The sequence below is a fragment of the Myotis daubentonii genome, chromosome 4, assembly GCF_963259705.1.
Source record: "Myotis daubentonii chromosome 4, mMyoDau2.1, whole genome shotgun sequence".
NCBI classification, from domain to species: domain Eukaryota; kingdom Metazoa; phylum Chordata; class Mammalia; order Chiroptera; family Vespertilionidae; genus Myotis; species Myotis daubentonii.
In genome coordinates this window covers 25,487,583-25,503,873 of record NC_081843.1, presented here as the reverse complement: position 1 = coordinate 25,503,873, position 16,291 = coordinate 25,487,583, and the positions used below count along the sequence as shown (strand labels likewise).

Below are 16,291 nucleotides of genomic sequence, written 5' to 3'. Positions count from 1 at the left end.
AGGTGTTTACTGGAAAACTTGTTCAACCTGCTGTGTGCTTCAAAATCTTCATGATAAAATGTTGAATAAAAACCACTAAAGGCCCTGACCGGTTTGGCTCAGTGGATAGAGCGTCAGCCTGCGGACTCAAGGGTCCCAGGTTCGATTCCGGTCAAGGGCATGTACCTTGGTTGTGGGCACATCCCTGGTGGGGAGTGTGCAGGAGGCAGCTAATCAATGTTTCTCTCTCATCGATGTTTCTGACTCTCTATCCTTCTCCCTTACTCTCTGTAAAAAATCAATAAAATATATTAAAAAAAAAAACAAACACTAAAAGCTAACAAACAGCATCTATGGGCCAGACTGATCTGCAAATGGCCACTTTGGGCTCTGTGGTCTACAGCATAAAAGCCTGAACTCGCTGCTCAGCTTCCAAGGTCTTTGGGGTATTCCCTCTGTCCCTCCCCATCTCTCAAATCCCCAATTCATTTTGTTATTGTTGTTAATCCTCACCAAGGATATTTTTTTCCATTGATTTTTTTAGAGAGAGTGGAAGGGAGAGAGGGAGAGAGAGAGACAGGGAAAGGGGAAAGGAGGAGGGGAGGCAGGAAGAGAGAAAGGAGAGAGAGAAACACGGATATGAGACACATCGATTAGTTGCCTCCCGCATGTGCCCTGACCAGTGCCGGGGATCGAACCTGCAACCCAGGCATGTACCCTTGACCAGAAATCGAACTCTTAACCCTTTGGTGCACAGGCCGACATTCTAATCACTGAGCAACACTAGCCAAGGACCCAATCCATTTTTTGGTCTCACTTTTTTCCCATGTACCAATAAAGCCATATTGGCGCTGCATATCTGGCGCTTTGGCCAGACGGGTCATGCTGTGCTGTCTGTACCTAAAACACACAGATAGGAAGGTACTGACATCAGGCCAGGCCTTGAGATATGGTCTCATGGTCCCTTTCCAGCACGCAGGCCTTCTTCTCAGAAGGCCAGGAAGTCTCATTCCAAATTTGGGAGACAAAGGACTTGGCAAAGTATAAATAGAGTTTCCTCCATATTGGGGGGCCCAGAATTTAAAAGACACATTTTTCTCTGGGCCTCCACAAAATTTAATAATAAAATGTAACTCCTGTAGTCTGCGCTGCAGTTCAGCCTCTGCTTCAGCAGGGTGCTGTAACTGTAGTCAGCTGGCCAGCTTAATAAAGGCTCTTAAATTTAAATTCTGAGTCGGTGGTCTATCCCGCTGAGTGAACCCATAACACCAGGACTCCCAAGGTCCACTTGACACTAATTCTTGTCTGTTTCTGTGGCAGGTCCAGATGAACTCTTTTTTTTTTTTTTCCAATATGTATTTCTTTATTGATTTCAGAGAGGAAGGGAGAAGGAGAGATAGAAACATCAATGATGAGAAGAGAACCACTGACCGGCTGCCTCCTGCACACCACCAAATGGGGATCAAGCCTGCAATCCAGGCCTGTGCCCATGGCTGGAATCGAACCTGGGACCCTTCAGTCCGCAGGCCGACACTCTATCCACTAAGCCAAGTCGGCTAGGGCCAGATGAACTCTTTTTTTTTTTAAATATATTTTATTGATTTTTTACAGAGAGGAAGGGAGAGAGATAGAGAGTTAGAAACATCGATGAGAGAGAAACATAGATCAGCTGCCTCCTGCACATCTGCTACTGGGGATGTGCCCGCAACCCAGGTACATGCCCTTGACCAGAATCGAACCTGGGACCCTTAAGTCCGCAGGCCGACGCTCTATCCACTGAGCCAAACCGGTTTCGGCTAGATGAACTCTTTATCAACCTGTGGGCACCACGCTACTGACTACACACACACACACACACACACACACACACACACACACAGACACCCATCCTCAAACACCAGCTCAAGTCCCTCCCAGGTGGCCTCCATGAAGTTATCTCCAACTCATGCAGATCTTTCTCTCTCAGGAGGATTTCATGCACATACTATGTACGGTAACTAAGCATCTTTTCCGTAGGTGCTTCCTGGTGTTAGGTTTGTCTTCCCCAAGAAGTTTCCAGAGGGCGAGTAGCACATTTCCCTCCATCACACCTAACACTGCAGGACCTTGACTCGTTCCCACAGCAGCTCATCAAAATTTACACAGGGAGCTTTATTAAGAAAAAATAAATAAAAAGATAGGCAGACATGCCGGGGCCCCACCCAGACTTAGAACAGGAATCTCAGGGCAGGGGTGGGTTCAGGCCTGTCTGATGTTTACCAAGCTGGCCAGGTGATTTGCCTGGCAGTGAGGGTGGGGAACCACAGTCTCCAGGGCACAGTGTTATCCTTAGTGATCACGTGCTAAACCATATAGAATGTCCAGAAGGCAGTCTTTACCCTTTAGAACAGTGTTTCTCCAGATACTTAGCAAGGTCTGGAGATATTTTTGGCCTCCACACCTGGTGGAGGGAGTGCTACTAGCATCTAGTGGTTGGAGACCAGATTCTGATAAACATCCTATAATGCAAAACTTAGCCCTCACAACAGAGAATTATCTGGCTTCCAAGGTCAACAGTGCCCAGGTCTGGGAACCTGCTCTAGACAGGCACTGTCCAAACAGAACGTTCTGTGATGATGGAAACATTGTACAACCCCTCTGTCCAATCATCAGACCCACTAGAGACATGTGCCTACTGAGCACTTGAAATGTAGCTAGTGTAACTGAGGAATTAAATTTTTGATTTTATTTTAATTAATGTAAATGTCAATAGCCACTATGCCTAGGGGCTACCATACTGGAAAGCACAACCCTGGACCTTATAATACAACTAGAGGCCCGGTGCATGAAATTTGTGCACAGGTAGGGTCCCTAGGCCTGGCTGGCGATCAAGGCAGATCCGGGCCTTCCTTCTGGCTGCCGGCCAGGACCTTCCTTCATTCCACACCACCACCAGGTGGTCAGTGCACATCATAGCGAGCAATTGAACTCTCCGTCTCCCGGTCGAACTCCCAAGGGACACTTTGCATATTAGCCTTTCATATATATACATACATATATATATATATATATATATATATATATATATATATATATATATATATATATAGATGATCAGCAAGTCTAGCAACCCTCAATACTCTAAAACTATCTACTTTTCACATGCCTTATGAGATTATTACAGACAATCAAAGAATGGCCCTGGGGACATGTGTGTGACTTGCTTCTCACAGAGCTCCTGGAACATAAAGTGTTCAACCACCACATCCACTCAGCAGGCCTGGAGGTGGGAGTGCGCCCAGGGCCACGGCCCTTGCTCTGCAGGGCTCTCTTTCCCAGGCACACTCGCCACCCTGGAAGCGTTTCCTCTCACCCCCTCACCTTGATGGTTTCTAGCTCCATGCGAAGGCGGTTATTTTCTGACAGGAGGTCCCTGTTCCTGGTTTCAATTTGTTGTAGCTGTGTCTCCAATTCAGCTTCATATTCTCGGCTTCCCTCCTGGAATTCTCGGAGCTCCTCTTGTGTGTTCTCTGCCCTAAAGCAGAATTCCCAGATATCAGATAATAATATACCGAGCACTTACATGTTGCCAAGTCTTATACATGGGTCAGCTCTTTATTCAACCACCTTTTGAGGCAGAAACCACCATTTTCCTCATTTTACAGATGAAAAGATGAGGTTCAGACAAGATGAATGATTTGTCTCAAGGTCACATAAGAAGCCAGAAACAGAGCTTACACCTGAGTCCAGGCATGCCTGATGCCAAAGCCATTTCTTAACCAATTCACTCTTCACTCATTCATCCAACATATATTTTTGAGCCCAACATGTAGTAAACATAATTTCAATTGTGAATTTTCTGCAGATTTATTTATAAGTGGAAATTGGTCATAACACAAATGTCATTTATCACACCATTATAATGTGTCCATAAAGAAGATAAAAATCATGCCTATAGAAGAAAACATACAACTTTAACGTAGACAATGAAGACATCAAATTTGTTAAAGATTTTTGCTTATCTTGGTCTAGTCAATTGAAATGGAGACTGCAGCCAAGAAATCAAGAGAAGGCTGAGCCTCAAAAGACTTAGGAAAGATCACCAAAGCAAAGATGCCAGTAGAGACCAAGGCTAAGTTCATCCACACCTTCGTATCCCCAATTACTATGCACAGATGTGAACACTACAGTGAAGGAGGCCGACAGTAAACAAACTGATTCATGAAATATGTTGAAGAACTCTACAAATACTCTGGACCACCAGAAAGACAAACAAGTTGGTCCCAGAGCAAATTAAGCCTGAAACATCACTGGAGGCAAAAATGACAAAACTGAAGCTACTTTGGACACATCATGAGAAACAGGATTCTTTGGAAAAGACAATAATGCTGAGAAAAATAGAAGACAAATACGAGATGGATTGACTCCATAAAAGAAGCCAGAAGCTTGAGTCTACAAGAGCTGAGTAGGGCTGCTGAAAACAAGACATTGTGGACATCACTCATTTACAGAGTTGCCAGGAGTTGGAACCAACTCAATGGCATGTAACACACACACACACACACGCACACACACGCACACACGCACAAACCTCCCAGATATGGGCATTCAAACACTGGTTTCAGGTTTTTTAAATGGCAACAACCCATTTTGCTAGGTTCAGGGAGTTCTTTCCCCCCACATGAAGCACTGACCGGGTATGGCATCTAGGAATTGATAAAACCCTGCCAGAAAAGTAAGATGGGAAGTAGCAGTTTACTTAGGACCACAGGCTTTGGAATTCAAATTCTATCTCTGCTGTGCGACCTGGAAAATTATTTGCCTTCATTAAGGATCAGTTTCCTCATTTGTAAAATGGGAAGATCATGTTTGTTGTTGTTTTTTTCCATGGGGTAGTTTTGAGATTTACTAGTAACTGAGATAATGTATGCTAAGCCTTCACAGTGCTTATCAGATAATATGCCCCCCAAAATGACTGCTGCCTGCCATCATTATGGGAAGAAAAAGCAGGGTGAACTCTGGAGAACTGACCTTTGTTTGTAGGTCATAGCCAGATCTTTCCAATAGTTAGCTGCTTCTTCCTCAGAGCTGAAAGTCTTCCCAGAGTCCTCCATTGTGAAAATGAAAGAAGAAGTCACTCTTCTTGTGGCATGGTGTCTAGGAGAGAAAGTTTTAAAATTATTACCCTGGTTAAACAGCTGATCTTTATAAGGGGGGGGGGGGGTCTCTGAACTTTACAATGGATTAAATGATAAAACATTGCCAAATCACTAAAACTAAACTCAGACAAAATATAGCCCACCTACAGGTTTCATTCCATGGACAGATAAAACCATCAGGATTTGCTGATTAACACACTGGGAAGAGGGGAAATAAGAAAAATATGGCGGTGAGGACACCTCCTGGGGTTGGCAACTGGGTGCCACCACCACCCCCATCACCACAGATGCAGAATATCAGAAGGAAAATCTTAAGGGCAGGGGATAATGAACCCAGTTTGAGATATTATTAGTTTGACATGCCCACGACACATCTAGATGCAACAATGAATCTTAAACTCGGAGGTAAATGCTGGCCTAATGATACAAATTTAAGAGTTATGAGTTTGTAGCTGGTTCTTTCTTTTTTTCTTGTGACGGAACCACTGGAGAATCTAATGAGGGCTATTTATGGAACTCTGAGGAATGCCAATGTTTGAAAAAGGGGGCAAGGAAAGAAACAGTAATCGGAGGAGACAGAGGAGAAACAGAGAGCTGTCTTGGAGTAGATGGTGTCAAGGGGAAGCGGGGTGGCGGGGGGGGGGGGTGCATTCCACAGTATCCATGATGCAACAGAGAAGATGGTAAGATAAGGATTGGAAAATATCCAACAGACTTAGCAAAATGTTGGTCACTGGTAATGTGAGCAAGAATATTTCAACACAATGGAGGCAGGAGGAGAAATAAACTGGGTGGAGGAGTCTGTGGGAGGTGAGGAAGAGGAAGTCCATGGGGTTTTGGAGAACTGGGTGTGAGAAGAAAAGGAGACAAAGTAGACCACAGCTAGAGGGGAGTGGGGGGTGGCGGCTTTGGCTCTGAGGATTTTGAGATATCCAGAGCAGAGGTTAGGAAACATTCTATTAACAGTTGTCAGTTTATAGACTCCCTGCTGATTGAGCTTATTTTCTGAATTTATTAAAGGCTCTGAGCTTGTCAAAAGGTCGTTGGAAACCCAAATTAGATGCCTCCAAGGTCCCTTCCTTCCTTCAAAGGAGCTCACAGTCTGCAGTGTGTGTCCTTGGGGACAAAAGAATGAACGCAACCCCTCACTCTGCAAGGCATAACCAACAAGCTGTATTTTGGGCTAAAAGTACAAATAATTTGGCTAAATATGTCAGTGTTGACACGGATACCATCACCAACTCCCGGATCTCTGGCAGAATTTGAATAATACCTCTATGTGAGCACAGCACTTATTGATAACTCGATACGTGCTAGTAACTGTTTGCACATCTTCTCACCCTCCTAATTTCTCTTCTTTCCTAATTCAGAGAAAGTATGCCATGAGGCCTCCCACCTACACCCTTCTGAGAACAATTTCTCTGACAACTTGATCTAAGCAGCGAGGCCAAATGGAGTAGAAAGCTGCTAATTTGTTGATTTTTTTCCAGTCCAGCATTCCTTCTTCCATCTTCCTGTAACAGCATCCCAATATTCCCTTGGAGAAACTGACTCTACACTCATTCCATGTGGTTCAGATGAACTTGACATCATCTTCTGCACCTGGGAGAAGGCACATGACTACTCATGCCTCCAGCATCAGTAACTGGCTTAGGGGTGGGGCCTACCCAATGCTGAACCAATGACAGGGATCAGCCTTACGCAAGCTGAATACGTCATGGTTGGACTGAACCCAAGCTAAGCCAATAATAAGGGTGGGCCTAACTCAAGCTAAACCCGTAAGTGTCCAGACCCACACCTTTTGCAAAGCTATCAAGAAACAAAGTCTCTGGAAGTGTTAACTAACCTTATTGTGATAATCACTTTGCAATATATACATGCATAAAACCATCATGTGGTACACCTTAAACTTACACAATTTTTATGTCAATTACTGGTATAACCATAAAGTTGGGGGTGGAGGGTTTGAGAAATGAACTCTCTTTTTCCACTAGGGTTTGTTAGATGGTAGGAGGTAAGCCCCAATGATCATCTTTTTTTTTTTTTTTAATATATATTTTATTGATTTTTTTACAGAGAGGAAGGGAGAGTGATAGAGTGTTAGAAACATGGATGACAGAGAAACATCGATCAGCTGCCTCCAGCACACCTCCCACTGGGGATGTGGCCGAAACCAAGGTACATGCCCTTGACCGGAATCGAACCTGGGACCTTTCAGTCCGCAAACTGACGCTTTATCCGACGCTCTATCCACGGAGCCAAACCAATTAGGGCATGATCATCTTTCTATTGCAAGAGAGGAGACAGCCTGAGAATGAAGCCAAAAACATAGGAAAGCAGTACCAAGAGGTAGAGGGATTGGGTCCTGATGATATTGTTTGAGTGCCTGGATCCAGCTGTACCTGATTTACTGTTATGAGAGATAATCAACTCCCTTTCTTGGTTGTACCAGTTAGAGTTGGATTCCTGTCACAAGAGAATGCTACTTAATATATAAAAAAGTGATAGGTCTTATTTGCTGAAAGTAAAAAGAATGGAGTACCTAGAGTGTAAATAACAGTAACATGGCAACAGGAAAGGGTGAACCTAGGTATGGTGCTCCCTGCTCAACCCATAAGCTCTAATGAACCCAGAACACAGCTAATATGCAGTCACCAAACCAATGTCTATAGTGTCCAGAGCACAGAGCCCATGCAACTGTAACTGAGCACTGTGTGGCCACTGATGATCTTATTAAGGACAAATGCAAAGCATGGGAGGAAGTCTGCGTAAAGTAGGGTGAGAATGTAAGGAACTAGGAACAATGAATGTATACTGACTTTTCCTGCTGTTTGCAAAAAGATCACGTAAAAGGTTCAAAATATTTAGTCCCTGCCTAGTTCTCTAAGCATTTCCCACCCGCCTACCCCTCTTGTTTATGCACCAGCTACACTGCCTTCTTTCTGTTGCTTGAACACACCAAGCTTGCCCTACCTCAGGGCCTTTGCACTTGTTCGCTTTGCCTGGAATGCTTTTCCTTCAGATCTTTTCTCAGCAGGTTTCCTTCTTGCCATTCAGATCTCAGCTAAAATGTCTTCCCCAGAGAGACTTTATTTTAATACTACCAAATACCCCCTCCAGCCCTTCAGTATCATACTAACCCAACTTTGTGTTATCACTTTGTGAGTTTTGTTTTTTGTTTATCATCCCTCACTGGAATGTCAGATGTTGAACACAGGGACCTTCTCCATCTTTTATATCCCCAATGCCTACAGGCATTCAATAAATGCTTATGGAATGAACATACATAGGGGAAGACAGAGATTGGCCTCTAGCTGATGGGGCTATGAGGATAAGAAAAGGCAAGAAGCAAGAGACCCTCATGAGGCTAGTTTATAATTTATATCTGTAAATCCCTAAGATGCTTATCGGGATGGGGAACGCCTCTCCCTCAGCACCTGAGTGGCATCTCCTCGATGGGAAGCCACAGACAGTTCTTAAATGAGTGTGGCCATGTTTGAAACTACCCCCTCCTCAAGGTTTACATGATAAGGAGTATCTGATATAGTTATTGGAATTTAATAACCTTCATCCTACACTCTTATGACAGACGAGGCTTAGAAAAGGGTTCTTAAAGTACTGTTATCACAGCCAGTGAGGCTTAAACTTAATCCCGAAGAAATTAATTTGTGATGTTTTAGGAGGCACTTCCATTGTGGGAGGGGCTCTAAATACAACCATGCTGGTGGGAAGGATCTGGTTTTGGACTTCAGGTACTGGGGAGAAACTAAGCAGAGACCTGAGCTTAGGTCACAGCTTGCACTCCCTTCTCTAAATCTCTGATTCCTTCAACTAAAGGCAAAAACCACAAGCCTGCATTTCCACCAAAAACCTCTTCACTTCAAAAACAATCCTTAGGGAAGAGAAAAAATGTACTACAGGCTAAGAGGGAGAAGTAAAGGCTTTGTTTTGAAACAGCAATCTTTTTTTTTTTTTTTTAATATGGGACACTTCACGAATTTGCATGTCACCTTTGCGCAGGGGCCATGATAATCTTCTCTGTATCGTTCCAATTTTAGTATATGTGCTGAGGAAGCGAGCACTGAAACAGCAATCTTAAAAAAATGTTTTCTTTGCCATGTGAAAATGTCTCAAAGTTCTAATGTTATTCTCTGCCACAGAAAGCAGGTAAGATCACTTGCAAAGGTTCCCTTCTTCCAGCATTATCTACTGAATTTTAACATCACCTTCTATTTGCTGTGTGCTGGGCATTTATAAACAACTTTGTCACTTTAAGGCCACTCAGCTGTAAGAGTAAGCAAGACAATCACTTATCACTTTTTTATATATTAAGTAGCACTCTCTTGTGACAGAAATCCAACCCTAACTGGTACAACCAAGAAAGGGAGTTGATTATCTCTCATAACAGTAAATCAGGTACAGCTGGATCCAGGCGCTCAAACAATATCATCAGGATCCAATCCTTCTACCTCTTGGTCCTGCTTTCCTATGTTTTGGCTTCATTCTCAGGCTGTCTCCTCTCTTGCAATAGAAAGATGATCACTGGCACTCCGGGCTTACCTCCTACCATCTAACTGGTTTTTTAGAAGCTGGAGCAGAAACATTGTAAACCAGACCCAAGGGGGGTTGGGGGTTGTCTTTAAATTCAAGTTCAAGCTCTCCCTGGGGTTGCAAACAGACTGATTAGAGGTCAAGTTCACTCATTTTCATTTGGCCCACACGGTCTTTTAAAAGGCACTGTGACAGGCAGGTGTTAACTCTTGGTAATGATATACACAATCTTAAAAACGGATACTTTATGGCTTTATTTCATCTGTGCTACAGGCATTTAGTCTCCTAACTTGTGTTTTCAATACACCATCATGTCATCGTGTCCCACCATCATGGACAAATCTAATGGGCACCTCAACTCTATACTCTACAGCATGCACAGAAGAACAAACTGGAACAAGTGGTTCAAAAAGTATCTATTTTATGTAACTTAAAACTATCACTCCTACAAAAATGTGTTTCACCAAGTTTTTTGGTGTGTTTTCCGTGATTAAAGTTAACAGAGAAGTCTGAAAACACACTTGAGACACATGCCTTTGATTTCAAAACCAGAAAAACACAGCAAAGCAATCTCTCTTGGCTTCCCTCTGAGTGAAGAAAGCCAGGGCATGCTGGTCAGAAGCAATCCACACCTATAAACCATCGGGAATTAACTCACCGCCCTTCTCCACCCCAATCCTTCCCAATCAAAACAAATGGAAGAGCTGAAGGGAAAGGAAGGGAGAGAAAGAAGCTGCCCAATGCCAGCACGTGCTCCGACAGCTTCTACGTTATGAAGGAGGCTTTGCACTTTGCAGAAGTGATGTCACTGGGACAAGATCAGTCAAGAGTCAGCAAGTCTGGCTTCTGTTTTTCAATGTCTATAATGACCTACCTAAAAAATAGGCACGCAAGGACAAATACGCAAGGCTGTACACCATCCATTCACTGATGTGGAAACTGGAGAAACATAACTGTCAACAGAGGACTACTAATTGGAAAACTATGAAGTTAAAAATTACATGTACTGCCCTAGTTGGTTTGGCTCAGTGGATAGAGCATGGGCCTGTGGACTGAAGGGTCCCGGGTTCGATTCTGGTCAAGGGCACATGCCTGGGTTGCAGGCTTGATCCCTGGTGGGGGGCCTGCAGGAGGCAGCCAATCAATGATTCTCATCATTGATGTTTCTAGCTCTCTCTCTCTCCCTTCCTTTCTGAAGTCAAAAAAACTACATAAAAATAATAATAAAGTAAAATTGTTTAAACAAAAGAATTGTATGTACTAAAATGGAAGAAAGCTCATGACATATTAAGAAATGACGCCATTTTTGTTTACAAATCTATCTCTCTTCTTTGTATACACAGGGTTTAGAACAGAGGTTCTCAACCTATGGGTCGCGACCCCTTTGGGGGTCGAACGGCCCTTTCACAGGGGTCACCTAAGACCACCGGAAAAACACAGATATAATTACATATTGTTTTTGTGATTAATCACGATGCTTTAATTATGTTCAATCTGTAACAATGAAATTGGGGGTCACCACAACATGAGGAACTGTATTAAAGGGTCGTGGCATTAGAAAGGTTGAGAACCATTGGTCTAGAAGGATGTACCAGAAGTGGGTAAAGCAGGCACTGAGATGAGAACTTACACCTGACATAACACTATACACACTGACTTTCACAGTAAGCATATTTTGCTTTTGAAATTTTAACCCGAACAAAAAACTACAATAGCTGTTGTTCCAGGATAAGTTTTTTCTACTGAACCAAAATGCCAGGGAAAGAGTTTTTCCTACTGTGGTTTCCCCCTCCTCCATCCCTTTTCAAACATTTCTGAACACCTACTAAGTGTTCAGGCGCAGCTGGGAGGGGCAGATACAAAGCATCTACCTCGGTACTGGATGCAAACACAGTACCAGTAGCTGACACCAACTTTCTGTACACATGTTAGAAAACTGTCCGTAGGGAAAGGTAGTGTGATTTCTCTGGTTCGCACGTTCAAAGGCAAAAGAAGACACTTATCCAAAATGGGATAAAATCTACCAACCAGAGGCCCCTGAGACTTCAAGGACATAGAGCATCTGGATCTAATCCTACATAAAAGATACACTAAGAGGAAAGATTTAAGCTTCAAAACGGATTGAATCCCGGTGTGTGTGTTTGGGTGGTGTCAGGTACCAAGTGTCTCTGGGAGTCACTGGGATTCAATCCCTCTTCAAAGCACCTTACCCACGTCCTAAAACGCCATCCTATCCTCTAACACACACACAAAACCAGCACAGAAAACAACAAATATCTGCCCAGCGCACGCTGCAAAGGCCATTTCTTCATAAAGGAAGTTAAAAGGGGTCTCGGGCTGCAAGCAGAAAAGGCACACGCTAGTACAAATCCCCGAACAAAGAAGTCAGGGAAGTTTCAGACCCCCTGGAGGCAGAGAACCTGAGAAGACGGGAGAAGATAAAGCAGCTTCCCCAAAAAGCGGTGTCCCGGGGGTGACGGGGTTTCCCAGGACCTCGCAGAGGTCGCTAAGCCCAGCCGCCGCATTCAAGCTGTAGAAGGAGCGTTTTCATCCTTTATCCAATCCGTCCCCAAAGTGCTGTCGGAGGAAATCTGAACCGTCCTGCAGCAGAGACCTGAGAAACGCGGAGGAAAGCAGACGGTTCCAAACGCGTTCCCGAAGGGAGGAGGGAGGCGGAGGAAGGAGGCTTTTTTGGAAAGGGGCCTGCGATGAGGGTGGGGAAGTGGGCGAGCAGGAGAGCTACGAGAAATGAGGGGGAGAGGGGGGACAGCCGAAGGAAAAAAAGGGTGGTGGGGACTGAGGAGGGGCAGGACTCACGGCGAGAAAGGAGACTGGGGAGTCCAGGAGGGGGGTTCGGGGTGGGAGGGACCAGGAGAGCCGAGGAGCAGAGCTGCGAGGGCTGGGGACGCGGAAGGACCAAGGAAGTCAAGGGGGGAGAGCAGGGCGGCAAGAAAAAGAAAGTTGGCGAAGGCGAGGAGCCGGGGAGAGGACCCGAGAGCAGGAAGGCACAAAGTTAGCAAGGGAGGTTCCAGGGAAGCGGGAATTCCGAGCCCAGTGCCCGGGACCGCCGGAGTCCCGGCGGCCAGGAAGCGACGCGCAAGCGAGGGGAGCCCCAGGGTCCCGGCACCGCGGCGGCCAGGGGTCCCGGCGCGCACCTGGCGGCGGGGCGGGGCAGAAGAGTTTCCCAGCGGCGGAGGCGGTCCCCAGGCCGCCCTCAGCCCCGGCGGCGGCTGCAGCTCCGCACTTACCCGGGCTAAGGCGGCGAGGACGGGCGGCGGCTGCCACAGCGGAGGCGGCAGAAACAGCGGCGGCTGCGGAGGGTGGTGCGGCCGGGACCTCGGGCCGGGCCCCCTCCCTTGCGCTCGCGGCCCGCGTCATCCATTGGCCGCTGCGCCACGGGACCGCGTCCGCCTCGGCCAATCAGCGCCGAGCAGCGGCGTTTGGAAACTTTTTTCCCAGGGTCCGGGCGCGGCGTGGCCACGCGGCGGCGGCCCTGCGGCGGGAGGGGGCCGGTGAGGCTCCGGCGGCTGACGGGCGGGGACCTGGCCCGCCTTGGAGGATGCTGGCCGCTCCCCGGACACCCCGGAACGGGCTCCGACTTGTGGGCCAACGCACGTCAAGAACATGCGTCTCCCTCCCCTTGACACCGATTGCATCTTCCCCGAATCAGAGGAAAGACAAAGAAAGATTCAGACCCGCTTAGGCTCAGCGATGCCCTGCGTTTTCCCCATTCCTTTATACCCCAAATAAAAATGTCCACATTACTACCTTCTTCCAAGGTAGCATAACGTAGTGCGTAAGAGTTTGATTTCAAGCCCGGTTTTGAATCCTTACTAGTTGAGTGATCTTGGGCAAGTTACTCTCTGTGACTTAGTTTCCTCATTTATAAAATATTCATGATAGGATTCTACCTCAGAGGATTAAGCGGAGGCGGAATGAGTTAATTTACCATTTGTAAAACCAGTGCCTAACACGTAGTTAAGTACAATCTATGTATTTGTTAAGTGATCATGACTTGTTAGAAAAGTGGTTGTGTCCCGTACCAATGCTAACTTTAGGTTTTCTCATTTAATTCTCACAGCAATTCCAATTGTTCACCAGCAAGTGTTTATTGAGCACTCACGCTTATAGCGCAGACAAGATGCCTAGCCTCAGAGAGTTTATACTATTAAGAAAGAAACACATTAAACAGCAAACAGGGAAAGTAAAATAATTTCAGATTCTAGGAAGTGCTAAGCATAGCGCAAGGTCACGTGATAGAAAGGCGTAGGGGAGGAATTGGAGGACACTGGAGCTGAGGCCAGGATGATGAGAACCACAGGAAAGCACTTTTCTTGTCTTCATTTAAAGATGAGAAAACTAAGGTGCAGAAAGTTAAATGTGTTGCCCAAGGCCTCACAATTACTAAGAAGTCAGGCTCTAAAGCTGGGTCTACACTCGTGTTCTTCACAACTATGCTAGAGGCAAAGAGATCTGAACTGCTTTGAGGGTTCCAAGCACATTCTTCGAACCCCTTCTGCCTCCTTGCCTTTCTCTAATTCTACTTTGTTTTGATTCCTCAATCGTCCCTGAAAAAGCTCAGAGACACAAAAGGGAACCACCACCTACATCATCACCAGGGTTAAGGAAAGTACCAAAATTTCTTGGGGTGGCGGGGGAGGGGGGAAACAGGGGGAGAACTTTAATTCTGGTCCCAAATGCTAATAAACGTTTGCATCCTCTTGACACTTTTGTCTTATGCTTCCTTTCACTCCAAAATTTTATTGCCCCTCACCATTGTGTGAGGTTTCTGGGCAGGGAACAGTCACCCCAGTTTACAGATGAACTGAAGTACAAATTGATAAAGTATCATTTCAGTCCTGACTAAATGGCACTGATCAAGTAATGTCAACTAGTTGGCTTTCAATTTCCTTCATTTCCCATCAAAAAAAAGGGAGGGACATTGAAATGATTATCATTATTAAACTCCTCTTCAGGAACAGGAGTTTAGGTAAATATCATTTGGTAAAACCTTAAAAATGAAAGAAAAATTTTGGTGTGCTTTAAAGCATATCCTCCCTTTATTAAATTTATTTTCCTTGTAGTATACAGATATGAATGAGTGGAGAATTCAGTTTCTCTGAAGTCCTTCCATTATAATTTACTAGAGGTCCAGTGCACAAAATTCATGCACTGGTAGGGTCCCTAGCAGCTGCCGGCTGCCTGCAGGGTACTCTCTCCCTTCCCCTAGCTGGCCCCACCCCCTGGTCAAACTCCCGGACAACTCTGAGTTGAGGGGACACTTTGCATACTACACTTTTATTATATAGGATTATTTCAAAACCCTAAACTTAACCTAACATAGAAGAAAAGTTGCTGGAGGAGAAACTACTTTTGTGGCAGCCAGGTTAATCTAGGACAGCGGTTCTCAACCCTTTGGGGGTCGAATTACCCTTTCACAGGGGTCGCCTAAAACCATCAGAAAACACATATATAATTACATATTGTTTTTGTGATTAATCACTATGCTTTAATTATGTTCAATTTGTAACAATGAAATTGGGGGGCACCACAACATGAGGAACTGTATTAAAGGGTCGCGGCATTAGGAAGGTTGAGAACCACTGATCTAGGAGCTGAACTGAATCTAGGAGCTTAAATAGCACAAAAATCAATCTTCATCCTTGTTTCATACAATTTGGACAAGGAAAAAACTGAAAGTTACTTTTACTCTCTGAAAAAAAGAGTTCATCCAGCAAAGGAATAGAAATAAGGCTAACAGAGGCTAAATTTAAGAAAATATGTCTTAAGGAACATGTTAAAGCACTCTTTCACAAATATCAAATTGTATTTTGATTCATAATGATCTGCTTCCAAGGGCTGGCATACCCTGCATAGGTTAGTATTCTACAGAAAAACAACAAAATTGTATTTCTTTAAGAATTATTTGTCATTCAGACTTTTCATTAGCTTTCCACCTCGTACAATTTGTTCATTTTTATTTCCTGCACTTGACCTGTTGAGACCAGGCACAATTCTGGCCTTACAAGAATGTCAAAGTCAAACAAAATGTGTCTGCTCTTTATTATGTTTTGTGGCTAAAAACTTTTCTTAAAAAGAATTTTTTTAAAAATCCACCATTACTTTGTTCGCCTTTTTATACTTTTAGTTAATATGGTCCGTGCTCAGAGATACTCGGCTAGAATGAAAAGGAAAACACCCCTAAAGACAAGCATATGTGGTACTCTGAAAAAACACACACAAAAACACACACACAAAACGCTAGAAACGGAGTTGCTTTCCCATCTAATTCCCATTTGGAAACCATTCCCCACACAGACACAATGCAGATCTAACCTAAGCAGGCTGATGAGGCGTGTGTACTTGTCATCTTCCTCCTGGAAAAAGAAATTCAAGCACAGGATTCTTCAGCTCCGTGTTTGCTCTTGCCCTCCACAATCACGTCTACCAGGAGGTCTACAGGGCCGTATTGCTGCCCCTGAAATGCACCCCACCTATCGGAATTGCCTAGTGAAAGTGCCTCACACTTCAGACTCTGGGGGACGGTGTGCGTGTGCGTGCGTGCGTGTGCGTGTGTGTGTGTGTGCATGTATGTGTGTGTGTGTGTGTGTGTGTGTAAGGTC

General features: G+C 44.9%; 1 protein-coding gene and 1 non-coding gene across 9 annotated transcripts in view; both read right to left on the bottom strand.

Moving 5' to 3' along the window:
* NDE1 (nudE neurodevelopment protein 1) overlaps positions 1 to 13,055 on the bottom strand; it is a 38,395-nt gene extending 25,340 nt beyond the window's left edge. For 7 of the 8 annotated variants that reach the window (XM_059693273.1, XM_059693280.1, XM_059693278.1 and 4 more), the window contains exons 1-3: positions 12,917 to 13,055; positions 4,990 to 5,115; positions 3,340 to 3,493 (exon numbers count right to left, since the gene is read on the bottom strand). In XM_059693273.1, the coding sequence (XP_059549256.1) occupies positions 3,340 to 3,493; positions 4,990 to 5,072 (237 nt within the window). In that variant the 5' untranslated portion in view covers positions 5,073 to 5,115; positions 12,917 to 13,055. Of the gene's footprint in view, positions 1 to 3,339; positions 3,494 to 4,989; positions 5,116 to 12,823 lie in introns of all 8 variants that reach the window. The other variant, XM_059693274.1, reaches the window with a different exon arrangement.
* LOC132233898 (U6 spliceosomal RNA) lies at positions 9,093 to 9,199 on the bottom strand. The gene has a single exon (XR_009452752.1). It is a non-coding gene; the product is annotated as a U6 spliceosomal RNA (small nuclear RNA).
* Positions 13,056 to 16,291: the final 3,236 nt, after the last annotated feature.